The sequence below is a fragment of the Vespa mandarinia genome, chromosome 12 (assembly GCF_050613455.1).
Source record: "Vespa mandarinia isolate Hongniang chromosome 12, ASM5061345v1, whole genome shotgun sequence".
Lineage (NCBI taxonomy): Eukaryota > Metazoa > Arthropoda > Insecta > Hymenoptera > Vespidae > Vespa > Vespa mandarinia.
In genome coordinates this window covers 200568-217436 of record NC_140821.1, presented here as the reverse complement: position 1 = coordinate 217436, position 16869 = coordinate 200568, and the positions used below count along the sequence as shown (strand labels likewise).

Here is a 16869-nt window from a genome sequence, read left to right as displayed (position 1 = left end):
CACTGCTCTGGCTTGCTAGAAAAAAAAAAAATAAAAAAATAAAAAAAAAATAAAAAAAAAAGGTATATTCGGGCCTCTCGGAGACTGTTCGGATCAGAAGAGAAAAAGTAAGAAAGAAAGAAAGAGAGAGTGAGGGTGAGAGAGAGAGAGAGAGAGAGAGAGAGAGAGAGGCGTCGTATTGGAAGAAGAGAAAAAAGTAAAAAATAATCGATCGAATATAAGCCTATCGATGTAAATTCAATCGAAAGTATAACTTGTTCCGGACAGTCCTCTTCGTATGCCCATCGATATAAATCGGCAACATTTCGACATTGCAAGATTATTGGTGTACTTATCACGCAGTTTTCTACAAAATAAAGAAAACGATTTTGAAAAAAAAAAAAAAATGATAACACGAGCCACATATACCGCAAGTATTTTATTTTTCTTCTAACGACCATTTTTGCAACCTTTTCAGCTTTGCTTTTCTTCGAAAGAAAAGTCGGCCAAGGATAGAAGAGTCTAGCGACGCGTCAATCATTGAAATTCCAGAGATCCTGATAATGATCTTTAGCGCTCGATGTCAACGATCGATGATAGCAGTTTTGAGCGCCATCCGACGGCAATCCGCTGAAACAAAATCTACCCCTGACGAGAGGCAACGATCGTACACGCGTGTACTCGAGGAAATCAATAAATATTAACGTGCAATAAGCTTACTTTTTCAAGGTAGTTTAAAACCATTTATGTTGCCTTTTATTCACACTTGATTTTCATTGATTTTCACTAATTCGTACGTTTTTTTTCTTTTTTCCTTTTTCTTCAAAATTTTCTTAGAATCGCTTGATACGTTAGAACGGATATTTTATTTTTTAACAGAGACTTGAAATTATCGTGTCAAAGATTATCTATCTTAGTTCAAGATTTACTACGAGATATGTGAAATAAAAAGAAAAGATTATCAGAGCCATGAATAGATCGGCGACGACTAAGATTTAGTTGACGAACTGGGGATCAACGATCGAACAACTTAGACATAAAAGAAGCTTCTCGGTGATGAGAAGCCGTAAAGAAACGAAGAGAGGAGATCGTAAAAATTGAAGGAACATGATCCAGGGATAAGTGGTATCACGTTCGCAAGGTAAGGCAAGGAAAGACGTCTATTTCCGAGCGGACGACGTTCCAAATTTAAACGACGCCACCACCCGCGTTTACAAACGGTCCTGCCTTCACGGCTTCCTTACCCTCCTCCTCCCTTAAGGCGATTTTCATGAAAAACAATAGCGCATATATCAAACGTGCACGTAAGTCTATCGAGTCAATTGCAAACGGACAAAGGACCAATAGCCAGGAACGGCGGGAATCTATGCATTTGGATAATTGCCTGGTTACCGACGTGTTTTATTCCGGTGACACTCTAAAATATTACTGTATCCGCTTCTCCGTGTCATTCCATCGCTCTATTTTTGAACGACGGAGAAGCTTCTAAGGGGACTTGTTTTGAATCCTCCTCGCCGCGAGAGAAACGACTGCGCGCGCGTTGCTCGAAAAAATCTCTCTCCCTCTCCCGCCCCCCTTTCTCACTCTCTCTCTCTCTCTCTCTCTCTCTCTCTCTCTCTCTCTCTCTCTCTCCCCCTCTTTCTCTCTCTCGGCCATCCCCTCCCTCCCTTCCTCCTCGATTGGGAACGACGAAAAGATGCTAAATTGCATCTTGTAGGAAACAGGCACTCCATGGACTCTATCGGAAACTAGAAACCTAGCACCGTTGATACCCCAGTCATTTATTTTTAGGATTAGGAAACGTGACTTTAGCTCCGGGATTGAATGATAGAAATGAATAGAAACCGTTTCACTTCATCGCCGAGGGATTTCTTTTTTTAGTATCAACCACGGCAAACGCTTTGGTGCATTTTTAACGAAGGGCTTGTTAATTATTTTTAGGTGTACGGTCGATGCGAACGTAGTGACCCTTTAAGATTCGAACGTCAATGCTCTCTTCGGCGAATTTCTTTTCTAGCGTTGCGCCGTTTGAGGAAACCTTAACGTAGATTTTAATTATCAAGCACGAATCTAGGTCTCGTAATGAATGAACATTCCGCATGAGTTTAGCATCGAGAGACTAGTAACCCTCTCATTTATTTTTAGAACCATTAGAAGCGAGTTAAGCACGCAAATTGAATGAACACGTTCGTGGAAATGTTGGAATACGTCGCGTCCATCTAACCGTACCGTTGTCCCGGAAATTTTATTCGAGAATAATTCGCATTAAAAGGATTGCCAGGCTCCCGATAATATCGACAATATTTATTCTCGTGGACGTGGACCGGAACCGTCCGTGGACTGGAGACAAGCCAAATTTGGCGCCTGCGTTAAAAGACTCGAATAAATATTCGTTCTTTCGAACAAAAATCTCAAAGGACACTTTTATTCATTGACAAAGCCGAAGATAATGTCAACTTTTCCTTTTTACTTTCTTTATATACCTTATATTAGCTACTCTCTTATTAGCGTTTTAATACGAATTACCTGTATTACCGCTTTATACTTTTCGGTATCGTCATTGGTACCGTTAACGAGGGGGTTGCTTTTCGAGGAATGGATAGGAAAAAAAGTAAAAGTCAGTTTGGTCGTGTTCAGACGACGTCGCCGAGGCGGGGCGCGTGCGCGCGAAGCGTCGCGACGCAACCCAGACGCCTTCTTGAATGAAACCGTCGCGGCAGTCAGTTCGCATCAAGGCGTCCACCCTCGCTTTCACTTTCACGGACTTTATATTCTCGTATGGTCTCAGCCAGGGCCAAGTGACCTCCCGACGGGATAAATCATTTCTTTTTTTTGCGAAGATGCAACGTACCCAGGTAAGATCATTAATTTCTTCTTTCACTAATCACTAATTCTTCCTTTTCTTTTCCCGCTCTCCCCCCTCTCTTTTCTCCAATTTTAATTTCCTTCATTTTTTTGTCGTTACGACAATCGCATTTTTATTTAAACGCTTCCACCCGTTACATCGTTCATCCTAATATCCTTTTCAATGGCTTTTCAAACGTGGCGCGCGTTATATGATATTAAATTAACGAGAGAAGAGTGTATAGTTAAAAAATAGTCGTCGGTTATCTACCGGAGAGACCGACGGTTCTTTTAGGGCGGAAGCGTGGCCGCCTCCTTTCATCATCGCGATCTCGATCGTTGCATATTTTCTTTTCAATCGGTGCCTATTAGATCGACGTCGATAATTTTCACGCCAACTCAAACAAACGATAGGCTAACTAGACTCGCCGAGATTGGCGATCGTACAAACAATCGGTCCCACTTTTAGCATAACACGAGCATGCTCTCGACTTTCCCGATTCCTTTTCGCTCGATCCCCTTGCATGTGGAAGGCAAAGAAACGTTGGCTCCACAAAGCGATACCGACTAAGTTTTATATATATATATATATATATATATATATATATATATATATATTTTTTTTTTTCTGGCAATTAATCAGGCAAAAAGAATTTTGCCTTTTTGAAAGAGTAACATCGACGATCGATCGAAACGAGGCTGGGAAAATGTTAAAACCGTCTTTTCGCGATAATCGATAAAACTTATCGAATCGCGCTTTACGATTTTAACATTCGATGACCCAAATAAAGGACGCTCCATTACATGGATCCACCGGACTTTAATGTGTACGTATAAGGGATCCCTCGTAAAGCTCTTTTAGTTATCCAGCAAAGCACGCACCACGGGGTGTCGTATATTTGCCGTGAAAATTAACGCCCACGGTCGATCGTTAATCGTTCGAACAGTCACACCGAAGATGTTACATGTCACAACGTAGATCAGAAATACGATAGAGAGAGAAGGACGTTGTCCTAGGAGTCCTGGCGTCGGAACTATCGAGTCGTTTCTTTCTTTGCTTTTTTATTCGGCCATTAGACTCGAACATACGTGCTAGACGTTTCTAATGAAAAGTCTAGTGATAAAACCGTACAATTAGAGCGACGATAGAGTGAAGTTTCCATCGAACGAGCGCACCTTTTCTCTATCCAGAAATTGAGGACAATAATCGAGGATAATAATTGGGGTGGGGGGGGGGTTTATTACGTTCGTAAAAAGACGACGCTCGATTGATCTCAAGAAATATCTACGAGCGAACCTGTGTCTGTAAGTCAGAGCAAACACGTCGGAGCAACGAGGAGACGAGAAATAGAAAAAGAAAATATAAACTGAAAAGTGTCTGGAGATATAATATGGTCCTAAGCGAAAGTACCGAATCCATGTTCCGGAAAGTTGGCGAGTGCTCGTCGACGGACCAACGAGTAGCCTGATTTCCAGGAAAATCTAATTGGCCGAAGCAGGTGGTCTTTGTATTTACGTAGGTGCATATCTATGTCTAAAGATCGCTCGTAGAAGAGATTAGATTCGTCAACGTGTCGTTAATCAATTAGTCATTAATAATACATAATAGCCGTAGAGGATTTCAATGATCGTACGAACGCTTCGAGCGTCGCAGGGATACGTTCGAAGGATAGGAACAAAAGTAAGAGAAGAACGAAGGAGGACGAGTGAAAGAAAGGGTGGTTATTGCCGATTTTACCGTACATGTTAAAGATCCGTACACATCAACGTGGCAGCATTAGATATGAGTGAACGTTATATAAGGCGGTCTTAATATAGCGAACACTCGCTGGACCTTAGCCATATTCATAGGCGAGAGAGAAAGAGGGGAATACATTAGACGCAGGCAAGCGCACCGCGCTTGTAAAGAAACCGATGCGCAAAGATAAGTCGATTTACCCATAATACTAATATCTTTTCGTCTCGAGGTACGTTATCGTCGTATTTCGATGATCGATACGAAAGGATTTAGGATATGAATTGAATCCCGGTCGAGATCGATAAGCGAGACATAATCGAATGATTAAGCGAGAGAAGTAGAGGGCGTTGTACGCTCGACAGATGCGCGTAATTTAACATGGCATTAGACATGACATCGTCGAAGAAGAAGAGAAAGAGGAAGGAGGGCGTGGCCTTCGAGGGGGCTCTCCTTTCACCGTAGGTCACTGGCCTCGGCTCCAGCTACGTCGATGACAACCGCTTACGTTCTTCCAGCGTTATACATTCATCCTGAGAAGCAAACGATAGGAGAAAATTGTCGTTTCTTTTTTTCTCTGGATACCTCTTGTTCATTGATATCCCACGTTGTCATTCGCGGATGACCATTTTTAACCGAGGCGCGTTTAGTCATTACCGTTAGCCGCGATAAAAGCGCCTTTTTCGAACGTACTTTAGGTTCGAGCGAAAATTCTCCGAAGGTGCTCGTTTAGAATTTTCGAAAGCAACAGGTATTCCTTACGGCGCAACGCGACGTAAGAGAAAGAGAGAGAGGAGCGGCGGGGACGGGGGGCGGGCCGCGAGAGAGAAAATGGGGAATAAAATCTTTGCATCCTCGGTCAAAGGAAGGAACACGATGGTAGTTATCAAGTCTCTCTCACAAACAGAGAATTTAACGATTAATCCGTGGCTCGTATCCAATGACCGAGTGCCGATAAAAATAGCGATGAATTAAGCGATGAATCGAGTTAAAAGTTTCAAGAGGAAATCGATGTTTCAATAAAATGACAAAAAAATGATGGAATTAATAGAGCGAGGCTGTTCTTTCCATTTACGAAAAAGAAAAAACAAATAAATGTTCGAATTAAATGATAAAAATACGCTCGAATACGCGCAATGAATCCTATCCTCCACGGACGAAGAAATTTAAGAGCGGATCGTTCTAATCCGGTGTAACAATACACAAACGGCTAAGAATCGATAAATCCTTGGTCGGTTGCGATGCCTCGAAGAAAATGACCGAACGATATTGTAAAAATCTCCCTCGGGAGAATCTTTTTTCGAATTGGCGCGTATATCTCGCAGCCGTTTGGAACTTTAAATTTAGACGGAGCGAAGGAAGATTTCACCGAAGCTATCTTTCTCTTGGTCTCTCTCTCTCTTGCTCTCTCTCTCTCTCTCTCTCTCTCTCTCTCTCTCTCTCTCTCTCTCTCTCTCTCTCTCTCTCTTTCGGCGTATCTCAAGGTGCACGTAATAGAGGAGAAATAGCATAAAAGCAACAATTCAAGCACGGACCGCTCGTCCAACTAAGTAAACTTATCGTTGTATCTCTAAAGCTCGGCAGTTATAATACATACCTGTATAATGGTATAGAAGCATGCTCGTTTTTCAAAAGAACAAAATGGCGAAAGCCCGTCGGCGAAGCCGAACCGAAATATCTTAGAAGGAAAATCTTGTAGGCGCATTGTAATTACATCGCGAACCGATTCGCTTGGATGGTTTAATTTCTAGACCGTTCAACGTTAGATATTAGAAAGACGTATATGCTTGGCACATGAGATCCGCCATTGTTACGGGCGTTCGACCGTCACCAGGATTCGTACGCCGTTGTTCGGATAAATTAACGCTCGCTTTGTCTTCCCTCCCTAGCGTCTTTTCTTTCTTCTCTCTATTTTCGTGCGCGCGAGTTTCGCGCCTGCCTGGATAAATTCGTCCGCGGAAACGGAACAAAGAAGGAAAATGGTGGAAATCCAAAGAAGAAAGGAAAAATCGTCGATCGGTGTTGGCAGAGGGTGTGTCTTTTTCCGCTTTGCTGCCGCTTAAGTAGAGTTCGCCAGCAAAGGGGAACAGGCCGACCCTCCCGCATTAAATGGATTCATTTCGCTCTTATTTTCTTTTCCTTATTGGAAAAGAACCAATCGCGTCGTTAGAACGGACGAGGATGCGCTCTTTGGAAAAGTTGGTAAGTGACATGTTTTCTCTTTCTTTCCTGCGAGAGAAATAAATGTTTCAGGCGAAAACTTTGAGGAACGATCTCGTTGCTTTTGAAGTATTAATAACGAGGGACGCGGGCATAAATCCGCATCCGCAGGTGCAGAGCAGCGCGCGCGTGCCACCGAGCACGACATATTAATATCCATCTTCTCATGTGCGTTCCCCCGATATCGTATTTCTCGGTCACTCGATCGGCTCGATCTTTCGGCTCTTTTTCGAAGGTACCATTTTATGGAGATTTCGAATTTCCAAAATCCACAGCTGGCGAGAAAGAGCGAGCGAAAGAGAAAAGAGAGTTGGTTCTCCTTAGTCGGACGGATTAATAGTCCATTGCCGAGTTTGAGGTATATTTTCGTCCGGACGTCGAACGACGAGCTTACTCGCTGCCTCCCTCGCAGACTTCTCTCGCGAAAGTTATAACGGAGTATCTCAATCTGCCTCTAAAAACACTCTCTTACTTTCTCTCTCTCTCTCTCTCTCTCTCTCTCTCTCTCTCTCTCGCTCGCTCGCTCGCTCGCTCGCTCTCTATCTGAGCGAAGATAGAAAGTAATGTCGCGCTTGGTTATTTAAGTCGAGAGATAGGAGATATTATGTTACCAAGCCTTTAAGATCCTTCCGTGTACACGTCGGCCGATTAATCATCGACTTTTCTACTTTCTTCAAAGAAAATCTTCTCCCGAAGGTGTGAGACATCGATCATCCAACGATGTCATTTGATCCAACTTTTATCAATAATCGCGATTAATTATAGTTGCAACGACAAGTTCGAAAGACGAGATCGAGTTCTTTTTCGATTCACTTATCCTTTTCGTTGGTTGCTTTTGGCATCGTTTCGTTGTTTCCACAGCTGTCCCCTAGGTAAAATATGATCCTCGTTAGGATACGTTCGAATGATGATACATCCAAAATCGATCGTTTTTCTTCGATCCACTCGAATTTACCAATTAGCTCAAATTTTGTTATTACTTTAACGCGCCATGTATCTTTCTTCCTCTCGTATCTCGGCTCTCAAAAAATGACAAGTATCTCGTATCCAATAATTGATAGTTCACGGTTTGGCTCGTTACACGTGACACAACTCTAAGCAGTCCTTTCGTAACGGAGTGTGATGTTACGTTCGCGATGAGTTGGGCGTGACGAGATGTAATCTCTCGGTTAGAGTCTTGACGTTTGATTGGCAAAGCAAACAGTGGGATACTCGTTTCGCGTAGGCGAAACAAATTCACGGCAAGATCTTTGCGTCAAAATATTCGATCGTAATAGGATCATATACCATCGGTGATACGAACGACATTGACTTTAAAAATGAAATAATTATGGGTAAATGAGTTTTTATCTTTCCAGTGTCGTTCGTTTGCTATATACATATATGTAAATGTGGCAAGAGATTTTGATAAAGCAAAAACAAAAGGTCAAGAGGAAGATGGTGAAAACGACGCAATAAATCATCAAGATCTTCAAGATCATCGGGATCATCGTTCTACGTCCTCTCTTCGGCCGTTCGAAAAGTTTCTGGTAACTAATTTCGGTGTTGCGCGTTAACTGCGCGAACGACTCTAAAGATGGTGATTATTTTTGTCGCAGGTACACGCAGGCCGTCGACAAAGATCAGAAGGAATCTACTAGAGCGGAAATGAAGCGTAAGAAGTGTCCGTATCGTCTGTGACAGATCGACAGACGCTGTCGTCGTACACGGTGATTTAATTCCGGTAGGTAGACTGCTCTCTTCTACCTTTCTCTCTCTCTCTCTCTCTCTCTCTCTCTCTCTCTCTCTCTCTCTCTCTCCCTATGACCTATGTAAAAAAAATGATCTATTTGACAGGTAGCACGCGTGCATCCACGATTTTATCTCGGAAAGCTCGTTCCATGTCTCCTCGCATCACAACCAGTTCGAGAATGATTTATGACATTAGCCGAGTGAGAAAGCGAAAATTTACATTATCGCGTCGACGCTAACCGCAATTGTCTACGACTATTGCGACAAAGGAGGAGACTAAAGGAGGAGGAACGAAGAGACAGAACGCAGAGTTATTTTGTGAGCGCGTGTGGCCTCCGGTCATAAGAGACACTTACCTACCACCGTGTGATTTATAAGATCGCGGAAAGGGATCCATTCCTGAATCATGCCTAGGTGACACCATCAACGGTCCTCTTCTTTTTCTCTCCTTTTTCCATCTCTTTAAATTCCTCTGGAAATTCGGCTCATTGCGCCCACGCTTTATCTTCAATTATTTCGCATTGAATTTATATCGTCGATTTATTTCGCGCCTTACCACTTTCTAAGAATTTCATTTAATTAGCAAGAATTATTCCGGGACTACATAGATCATTCTTGAGAATTATTTGTAAAAATTCGTTTAAGGATGCAAACGACAAAGTACGTTACGCACAAATAGATAAGAAATATAGCGCGTTAGATTGGACGACGACATGCTTGATTTATATCTATCGTAAAGGTAATAGATAATACGAATCACGTCAATCTTAAGAGGACGTTAATTAACTTAGACACCGAAACCTTTGGAATTTGACCAAGCGTCGTTGATTTTATCTCTTTCTCTTTATCTCTCTTCCTTGACGATAAACTCACGACAGATAGAGGAGAGAGGATATTTCGCTATCAAGTCAGCATGAATATTTTACGGAGGCTCAGAGACTAATGCCATTAAATCGAAATCTTTCATATTTCCCGAGATTTTCGTTCTTCGAATGGAGCTTTTTATAGAGAGCTCGCGTTTCTCGCAAAGGCACACACGAATGCAGCGAAATCGACTTGGCCGTGTTCATCGGTTAGCATCTGGTAACGCTGACCCAAGATCGTAAACAATCGCAAAAAATAAAAGAGCCGAAAGAAGGTTACGGGGATGATTTAATGCTTCTAAAATTATTATGGGAAACCATGAAGAGTAACAGGATCGAATAAAAGTCTCGATTTCGCGTATTTGTCGAAGTCGTATGTAATGTCGCCAGGAATAGTTAACGATCGGGGCCATATCGAAAAGTAGAAAGCTTCGTGCTTTTAACATTCTGTTTGTATTTTCAGTCGCTTCGAAAGGATCATAAAATCATTTTCGATGACATTTACGACGTCCACGAGATAGGAATAATTATTTTTCATCGTTTCGCAAAACGAAAGATAGTAGTCGGAGATCGCTGACCTAGTTTCTTTTCTCGGAAATTTGTCGTTCTCTTTAAATGAATCCTAACGACTCAACTCGATTTCCGTCTAGTTGATTGGGACATCACGAGTTACGACGCGCGCGCGCACGTGAAAGAAAAAGAAAGATCAAAGGAGAGAATATCGCGGTGCTAGCAAAAATCCTGCTGTTCCTCCGTCTACGAGTCTACCCTCGATCACACCTATATAACACTTTCCAGAATGATAAATCAGCCGAGTCCCTCTTGCCATCGTATAATAGTCTTTGAAACACCGAGCAAACCGTTTTCTCTCTCTCTCTCTCTCTCTCTCTCTCTCTCTCTCTCTCTCTCTCTCTTCCCATTTCTCGCCCTACCAGCACGCGCGCACACAGAGAGACAGAGAGAGAGAGAGAGAGAAACACACGTAGATGCGCCATGGACCATCTTCAGAATGCGACTATCGATCATGAAACTCACGAGCCGAGTCAAACCGGTGCGCGAGCTCCGACCATTATTTTAATCGCTCTTTTTGGGATCCTATTGTAGCTGATTTATGAGAGTGCCCGAAATGTTTCTCTCTTTCGATGCTTTAAATATAATACATTCCAATCTGCAAAAGTCCAATAGGAGGATCCTTCTTACCTTCCCTCGTTATCCTTATTATTATTATTAAAGGGATATCATAAGATGTAAGAATGTATAAAGAAAAAAAAGCGCACGTAGATTTGACGAGCCCAACAGGATTCTTGCATCAAGGAGCACTTTGGGATCTTTATGGCGACGTCCAAGAGCGAAGTTTTCCGTAAAATGAACAACGAAAAAGGAGAAGAATCATGCTGCGAATCGTATAATTCCATCAAGGAGGAATAAAACTACGGAGCTGGTTAAGAAGCAATTCTTTTTCTCCGATGGAAAGTATTCGAATGTGACGCGATGAATCACAAGATTTTCAATTTATTCATTACAACGAGAAGAAAAAGATAAGATACCGAAATAGCGTATAAAACCGAATCTAGGCTCGTCGTTGAGTCCTTTTCCAGATGGCAAGAAAATTTGCGAGCAGCATGCTGCACCGATATGTGGGTGCAACGTATACGTTAATAGTCTTTATTTCTCTCTTTCTCTTTCTCTGGCACAGTAATGGGACGGTAACGAAAACTGACGCACCGCGAACGTCTCTGGACCGTATCCAAAATTGGGTTCCAAACGTTTAAACAGGAAAACGCCGTGCTTGTTCGCTCGTTTGCTCATTCGCTGGCGAATTTCAAGAATGATTTTACGATCGATCCATTCGGCTGTGAAAATTTAGATCGACTTACTCGCGATTAGCCATGTTTATGTATATGTGTATATATCTACGTACTTGATCATTTCCATGACAGTTAGTCCATAAGTGTAGGACGAAACGATCGCGTTAGAAATTTCCTGGAATTTATTGAAATATATCCAAAATTAATATCATTCGGCTTATCCTCGAGTTTCACTTGGATTTACGTAGACAAGACTACTACTCCAAGTGGCTTTCGCCGCTCGGAATTCATAAATATTTCGTTCGTATGCTAAAATAAAGCTTCATCCTGAGTGCGTCAGCTCTCGTTAGCCTCGACGACTGAATCATCAGATTTTCGAGCCGATAGCATACGCCTGCACGGCCAAACTGAATCGTGTACGTCCCGTGTACTCTTCGAATTCTTTAATATTATATTTAACTATTATTTTCTCTCTCTTTCTCTCTCTCTCTCTCTCTCTCTCTCTATATATATATATATATATATATATATATATTATTTTCCACATAAGTACGTGTAAGTCGAAAAACTAAGACTAAGGAAGAAGGGGCAAAGGATGATTAACTCATGTGACAGCGTAATGCGACGAAACCATACGCAGAATCATGGAGAATGGTAATGAGAGAAATATTGAGCAATAAACGTCGATTGTAAAGCTCGTTAGCGTCATTATATTCTCGTCGCCCTATGAGCACATACACGTTCGTAGAAGAAAATGTTGAATTATCGAGTTGAATAGTTATATCGGATGGAATAGTTTTAGTAACATTTTGTTGAAATAAAAAACAAACCATAGAAGAATAATGGCAGAATAGTTTTGTTCGAAGCTATCGTAGATATATCGCACATTGAATTTGATTTCTTAACGATGAAAAATATTCCTTCGGATTAAAACGAGGAACTTTCGAAAAGCCCGCCTAGTCGGAAGTACGCGTAGCGCCATCTGGCTCGTCGCTTCCTATCCGAAATAGTAGCGAGAAAATGGCAGCTGCGCGCAAAATCGTGTTTATTTACGTGCTGTCTACGATTGATTGATCACAAAGTATCGTAAAGTAATCGAGCTGAGCGGGAAAGCGAGTAGTGCTTTTTGTCGGTGGATCGTTGAAAATGAACGATAGAGGATTGGTTAGAGGAGGAGGAAAGATAGAAAAGGACGTTTGAAAATACCAACCGAATGAATATTTTCTTGGTGGTGGTCTCTCGCGTACGCATACGTAGCTGCATCGAATCTTTGTCTCTTGGACAACTCTAACCTCTGAAAAGAGTCGCGCAGTAGCGCCGTACCTAGGCGTTCTGGAATTTTCCTAGGAATTGTCAAGATTCCTTTGGCCAAAGCACAAAGTGGCCCTCCACCGTTATTTTTCGGCACGATGCCATGTTTCCGCGTTCTCTGAATCCACGAGCGTTCAAAATCTTAACCATGGCTGACGAAGTTCTGCCGGCGAGTTTGGAGAAGCTCGAAATCGATCGACTCTCGTCGAGTTGTCCCCAGTAAGTATTCTCTTCCGACATTATTATCATATTTATCGTCCTTTCTAATTTTTCAATCTGTAATTGATTTTCGTCGTACTCGAAACGTCTCTCTCTCTTTCTCTCTCTCTCTCTCTCTCTCTCTCTCTCTCTCTCTCTCTCTTTTTCTCTCTCGTAGTCTATTCTCGGTCAAGGTCCTCCATTTAACCAATTACCAGTCAACTTTGTTCGTCGACAGAAGCCGTTTGTATTCCCGATGCGTAGAAAAATAGGAAAGTGTGTGTTTGTCGAGAATCTGACGTTGCCGAGCAAGAGGAAAAGAGAGGGAGAGAAAACGTGCACAGTCATATTCGCCATTCGAACATGATCGATGTATTGCGAGAGATGTATTTTGCTTTGCTTGATTGCATAATAGGCGATAGAAAGCAGACGCTTAATGATACAAGCAATTTCAAGACACAAAGAATCAAAAGAAATTACTCATCATAATCTTTTCTTTCCATTTATTCGTTTTTTTATATCTCTATACGTAGTATGTTATATTAATTGATACTCTTTCCTATTGAGGGTTATTTTTAAGGGCTCCTCCTGAAAGAACATATTCAATGAGACCAATTCTTCACCCTTACAATTTTCTGTTTCAGCATCGCCTCGACGGAAACCTTGAAACCAACGAATCCTTTTAGAACGACAGGCAAGAGCACAAGTCCCGATTGCAGTTACTTGTTTAGAAGAAAATCGATGCCTAATAATAGATCAGTGCCATCCACGACGATTACCCGGTACGGTGTAAAAAGTACAACGAACTTTAAGCCTTCTAAGAACGAAAGACTTCAAGACAAAACAAAGAAGAACTGTATCATTAAGGAGGCTGTTTTGCAACTGGGTTCTACCGATACTAATTGTTTAAGTGATAATTTAGCTGGTAGTCTGGTCAAACAGACCTGCAGATATAGTATTCCTGGTAGAAATTGTAAAACATTTGGTCACGGTTCTGTCACTAAAGACTTTAAGGCGTTAAACATTAGTCAAGACTCTAGACAAGCTAAAGACGATACAAGCATCCAAGACAATTATCAAGGTGGAAGTTTTCAACGCGCTCGCAGTAATACGATGCCAAGTTTAAAGAGAGGTCCTGGTCCTGGCGGGGGTGGCCAACAAGATGCGATCTCTGTATCCGGCCAATCTCCAAATACGAACACTTGCTCCGTACAAGCGCGTATATCACCGCCCTCCTGTGACGTTACTATAGACGAACTTGCCAGCTATTTTGAGGAGTTCGTTCATATTCCAAAGAAGATGTCTCACATGGCAGAAATGATGTACATTTAATCGACAATGCGCGTTTCCTGTGACAAGATTTAATTTGGTATCTAAATTATATCTAATAAAAGGAAAAATAATTCATAAAGCTTATTCGATGCCGAGGAGCGAAAAATAATCACGAGTTATATCTGGGCTTTTTTTTCTCTCTCTTTTCTTTACTAGGGAAGTTGTTGTTTGCACTTATTAAGATGATAGATATGCATGTTGCTATTTGACCTATCTCTGTGTTTCTATCCATTATATGTTTCCTGTGTCTCCTTTCAATTGTAAAGATAAACACTCATTATTTAAGAATTTTTTGTATTTCGAGGTAAATTATTGGTCTTAGAATAAATCTCCTGGGATCAAAACGTTATGCCCGTTAAGTCCGATCAACTTTTTACCCATACATTACTGCAACCTCCTTCCGATCGATCAGAATTGATTGACAGAAATAATCTCATGGGATTTCTAGTAGTGGATACGTAAGTCCAGCAACGGGAAGAAATATTTTCACGGCCTCTAATATGGTACATAATATATTTATCTGTATAGGCTTAAGGTAATTAATCCAATAATACAAAGTAATCATTAAATTACTTAATGATAATAAGCTTTGGTACATAAAAAATGATGACGTTATACATATACAGATTCTTTTATCTCAAAGGATAGCGGTGAATCGTATTTACGTGGCGCCAGTTATGTTAGAACGATCGAATATAATGAAAAAATATTTCTTCTATCCTCTGCTCGTGCACCACGTGACGACCATTTTGTTGCTGCTGCTGCTGCTGCTGCTGCTGCTGCTCCTGCTGCTGCTGCTGCTGCTCCTGCTACTGCTCCTGCTGCTGCTCCTGCTGCTGCTGCTGCTGCTGCTGCTGCTGCTGCTGCTGCTGCTGCTGCTGCTGCTGCTGCTGCTGCTGCTGCTGCTGCTGCTGCTGCTGCTGCTGCTGCTCCTGCTGTTGCTGTTGCTGTTGTTCAAAAGTGCATGTAATTCGCGACGAATAACCAACCGTTAAACTTGTTACTATATACACAACATTAGTACGTGTAATGTCGCGGTAATCCCGTGCAATGTTCAAACTCTGTATCAAAACGTGAGGTCTGCCGCTATATCACAGATTTATCAAGATTTCATTTGAACGGGGCAACGGCGAGATACGCGTGTTAATAATCATAGAGATAGAAATTTGTCGAATCGAGATAGTATCACGATATATACCGATATGAGCCACAGGGGGCTCATCATATTTTGTTTCGTTAGGTACACGATAGAACGAATGAGAATGCCTTTCTGGATTGCCGCCGTAACGTTTGATTCTTTTAATTATAGAATGGCAGTTGGAGCGTTGGCGAATCGTTTGTTCTTAAAAATGATTTATCCTTTTCGGCGAAGAAACGAGTAACGTCGACCACGTGATGCTTTTGCAAGAGTCTAAAGTTAGAAGAAAAAAGAAAAAAAATTAAAATAGATTGTGGGGAAGAAAAGTCTCTCTGATTTACTACCGATGCGCTCGGTATATCAATGAAATCATTCTTTTTTTTTGCAATCTGTATATCTTTCTCTTTTTCTTCTTAAATCCATTATTATATGGAATCGAACTTGCATAAGACGACTATTCTACAAACTACTACGGCGACACTCGATCGTCGGCAAAACTTTCAAATGATCATCCTTCTTTCTTTTTCTAAACCTCACGAAAAAACAACAACATTTTGATCAGTATAAAACGCTCATAGAAAAATGTACTGGACGTGGTAATAGCTATCTAAAGCTACAAAATGTGACATTTTTAACGCGCATATCACCGCTTATATCTTTCATTCCTTTCTCACGTTCTCGTGTATTTTTTTTTCTTTTTTTTTTTCTTTTTTTTTTTTACTTTTTCTTTAATTTTCCTTAATGTCGCGCCAATCGACTAATTCGCAGTAAAATGCTCGTGAAAAATATTTAGTTAGGACACGCGTAACACAATTATTTTCTCTCTCTCTCTCTCTCTCTCTCTCTCTCTCTCTCTCTCTCTCTTTCTTTCACAATGAAATTTCGATAAACTAATGATTTATATCCATAGACTTAATCCTAACGATACGATTTCGCATGGGACGACGATGAAATAGACGAAATATCGGACACCCTCTCCCTCTCTAAAAAGGAAAACGTGCGGATACGTAGATTAAATGACGTATCGATTTTTTCGGAGGAGATTCAAATAACTATCGCGTTTAATTATTTTTTAACGTTTCTATCTTTTTTCATCTACGTTCTAATTTTAACCTGTCATTTGTATGTATGTTTAGTAAAAAATTTACAATTCTCCTCTCTTTTTCTTCCTCTTTCATTCAGACATTTTGTACGAATAACATCGATGGCTTATTATATCTTGCGTACCATTTTTTACTAGATCGCCTTTAACGCACGCACGCACGCACACACGCACACGCACATACACACACCCCCAGCCACGCACGCACGCGTACGCAAGGAGATAATATAAAGTTTCTTTTTTACGGTACACACACGCGCGCGCATACTCTGGCTTATAACCAATATTAGTAACTTTTTTCATTTCTTCCTCACTCATTCACTCTCGTTCATCTCGTATTAACTACGAAAACACTAAACTCACGCGTCGTAATATTGTGCAATCTAAAGGAAAAATCTTGCACGTACATAACTTGTTTTATCAATAGCTATTGTAGTTCTAATCCGTAATTTGTTAAACGCAAAGAAAATAGATTAATCGCAGACCCCGTCTGGTCTCCCGTTTTTATGGTATTTTTCGTGACTTAGGGAAAAATCACAGCTAAAAATAATCGTACGAATACTGAATTAAATACTTATACCCTTGATAGAAACAAACTAATATGCGTT

At 41.2% G+C, this 16869-nt stretch overlaps 3 protein-coding genes across 6 annotated transcripts; 2 read left to right on the top strand and 1 right to left on the bottom strand.

Moving 5' to 3' along the window:
• Positions 1-2596: 2596 nt before the first annotated feature.
• Positions 2597-11602, top strand: LOC118448917 (uncharacterized). 3 transcript variants are annotated; one of them, XM_085660781.1, is made up of 4 exons: positions 2597-2834; positions 8137-8307; positions 8377-8501; positions 8619-11602. In XM_085660781.1, the coding sequence occupies exons 1-3, from the start codon at positions 2682-2684 to the stop codon at positions 8416-8418; spliced, it is 366 nt and encodes a 121-aa protein (XP_085516907.1). In that variant the 5' UTR covers positions 2597-2681; the 3' UTR covers positions 8419-8501; positions 8619-11602. The 3 variants fall into 3 exon arrangements, with proteins under 3 accessions (XP_085516907.1, XP_085516906.1, XP_085516908.1); XM_085660780.1 differs by having other exon boundaries at positions 2599-2834; positions 8377-8505; XM_085660782.1 differs by lacking the exon at positions 2597-2834 and adding an exon at positions 6738-6760 and having other exon boundaries at positions 8377-8505.
• Positions 11603-12182: 580 nt separating this feature from the next.
• On the top strand, positions 12183-14362 carry LOC118448899 (uncharacterized). Of its 2 annotated transcripts, none has more exons than XM_035882820.2 (2): positions 12183-12710; positions 13334-14352. In XM_035882820.2, the coding sequence occupies exons 1-2, from the start codon at positions 12595-12597 to the stop codon at positions 14019-14021; spliced, it is 804 nt and encodes a 267-aa protein (XP_035738713.1). In that variant the 5' UTR covers positions 12183-12594; the 3' UTR covers positions 14022-14352. The 2 variants fall into 2 exon arrangements, with proteins under 2 accessions (XP_035738713.1, XP_085516905.1); XM_085660779.1 differs by lacking the exon at positions 12183-12710 and adding an exon at positions 12899-13075 and having other exon boundaries at positions 13334-14362.
• LOC146872627 (uncharacterized) lies at positions 14361-16579 on the bottom strand. The gene is made up of 2 exons (XM_085660673.1): positions 16530-16579; positions 14361-15107 (listed from the first exon to the last, which is right to left on the bottom strand). The coding sequence occupies exons 1-2, from the start codon at positions 16577-16579 to the stop codon at positions 14831-14833; spliced, it is 327 nt and encodes a 108-aa protein (XP_085516799.1). The 3' UTR covers positions 14361-14830.
• Between the last annotated feature and the right edge of the window lie 290 nt (positions 16580-16869).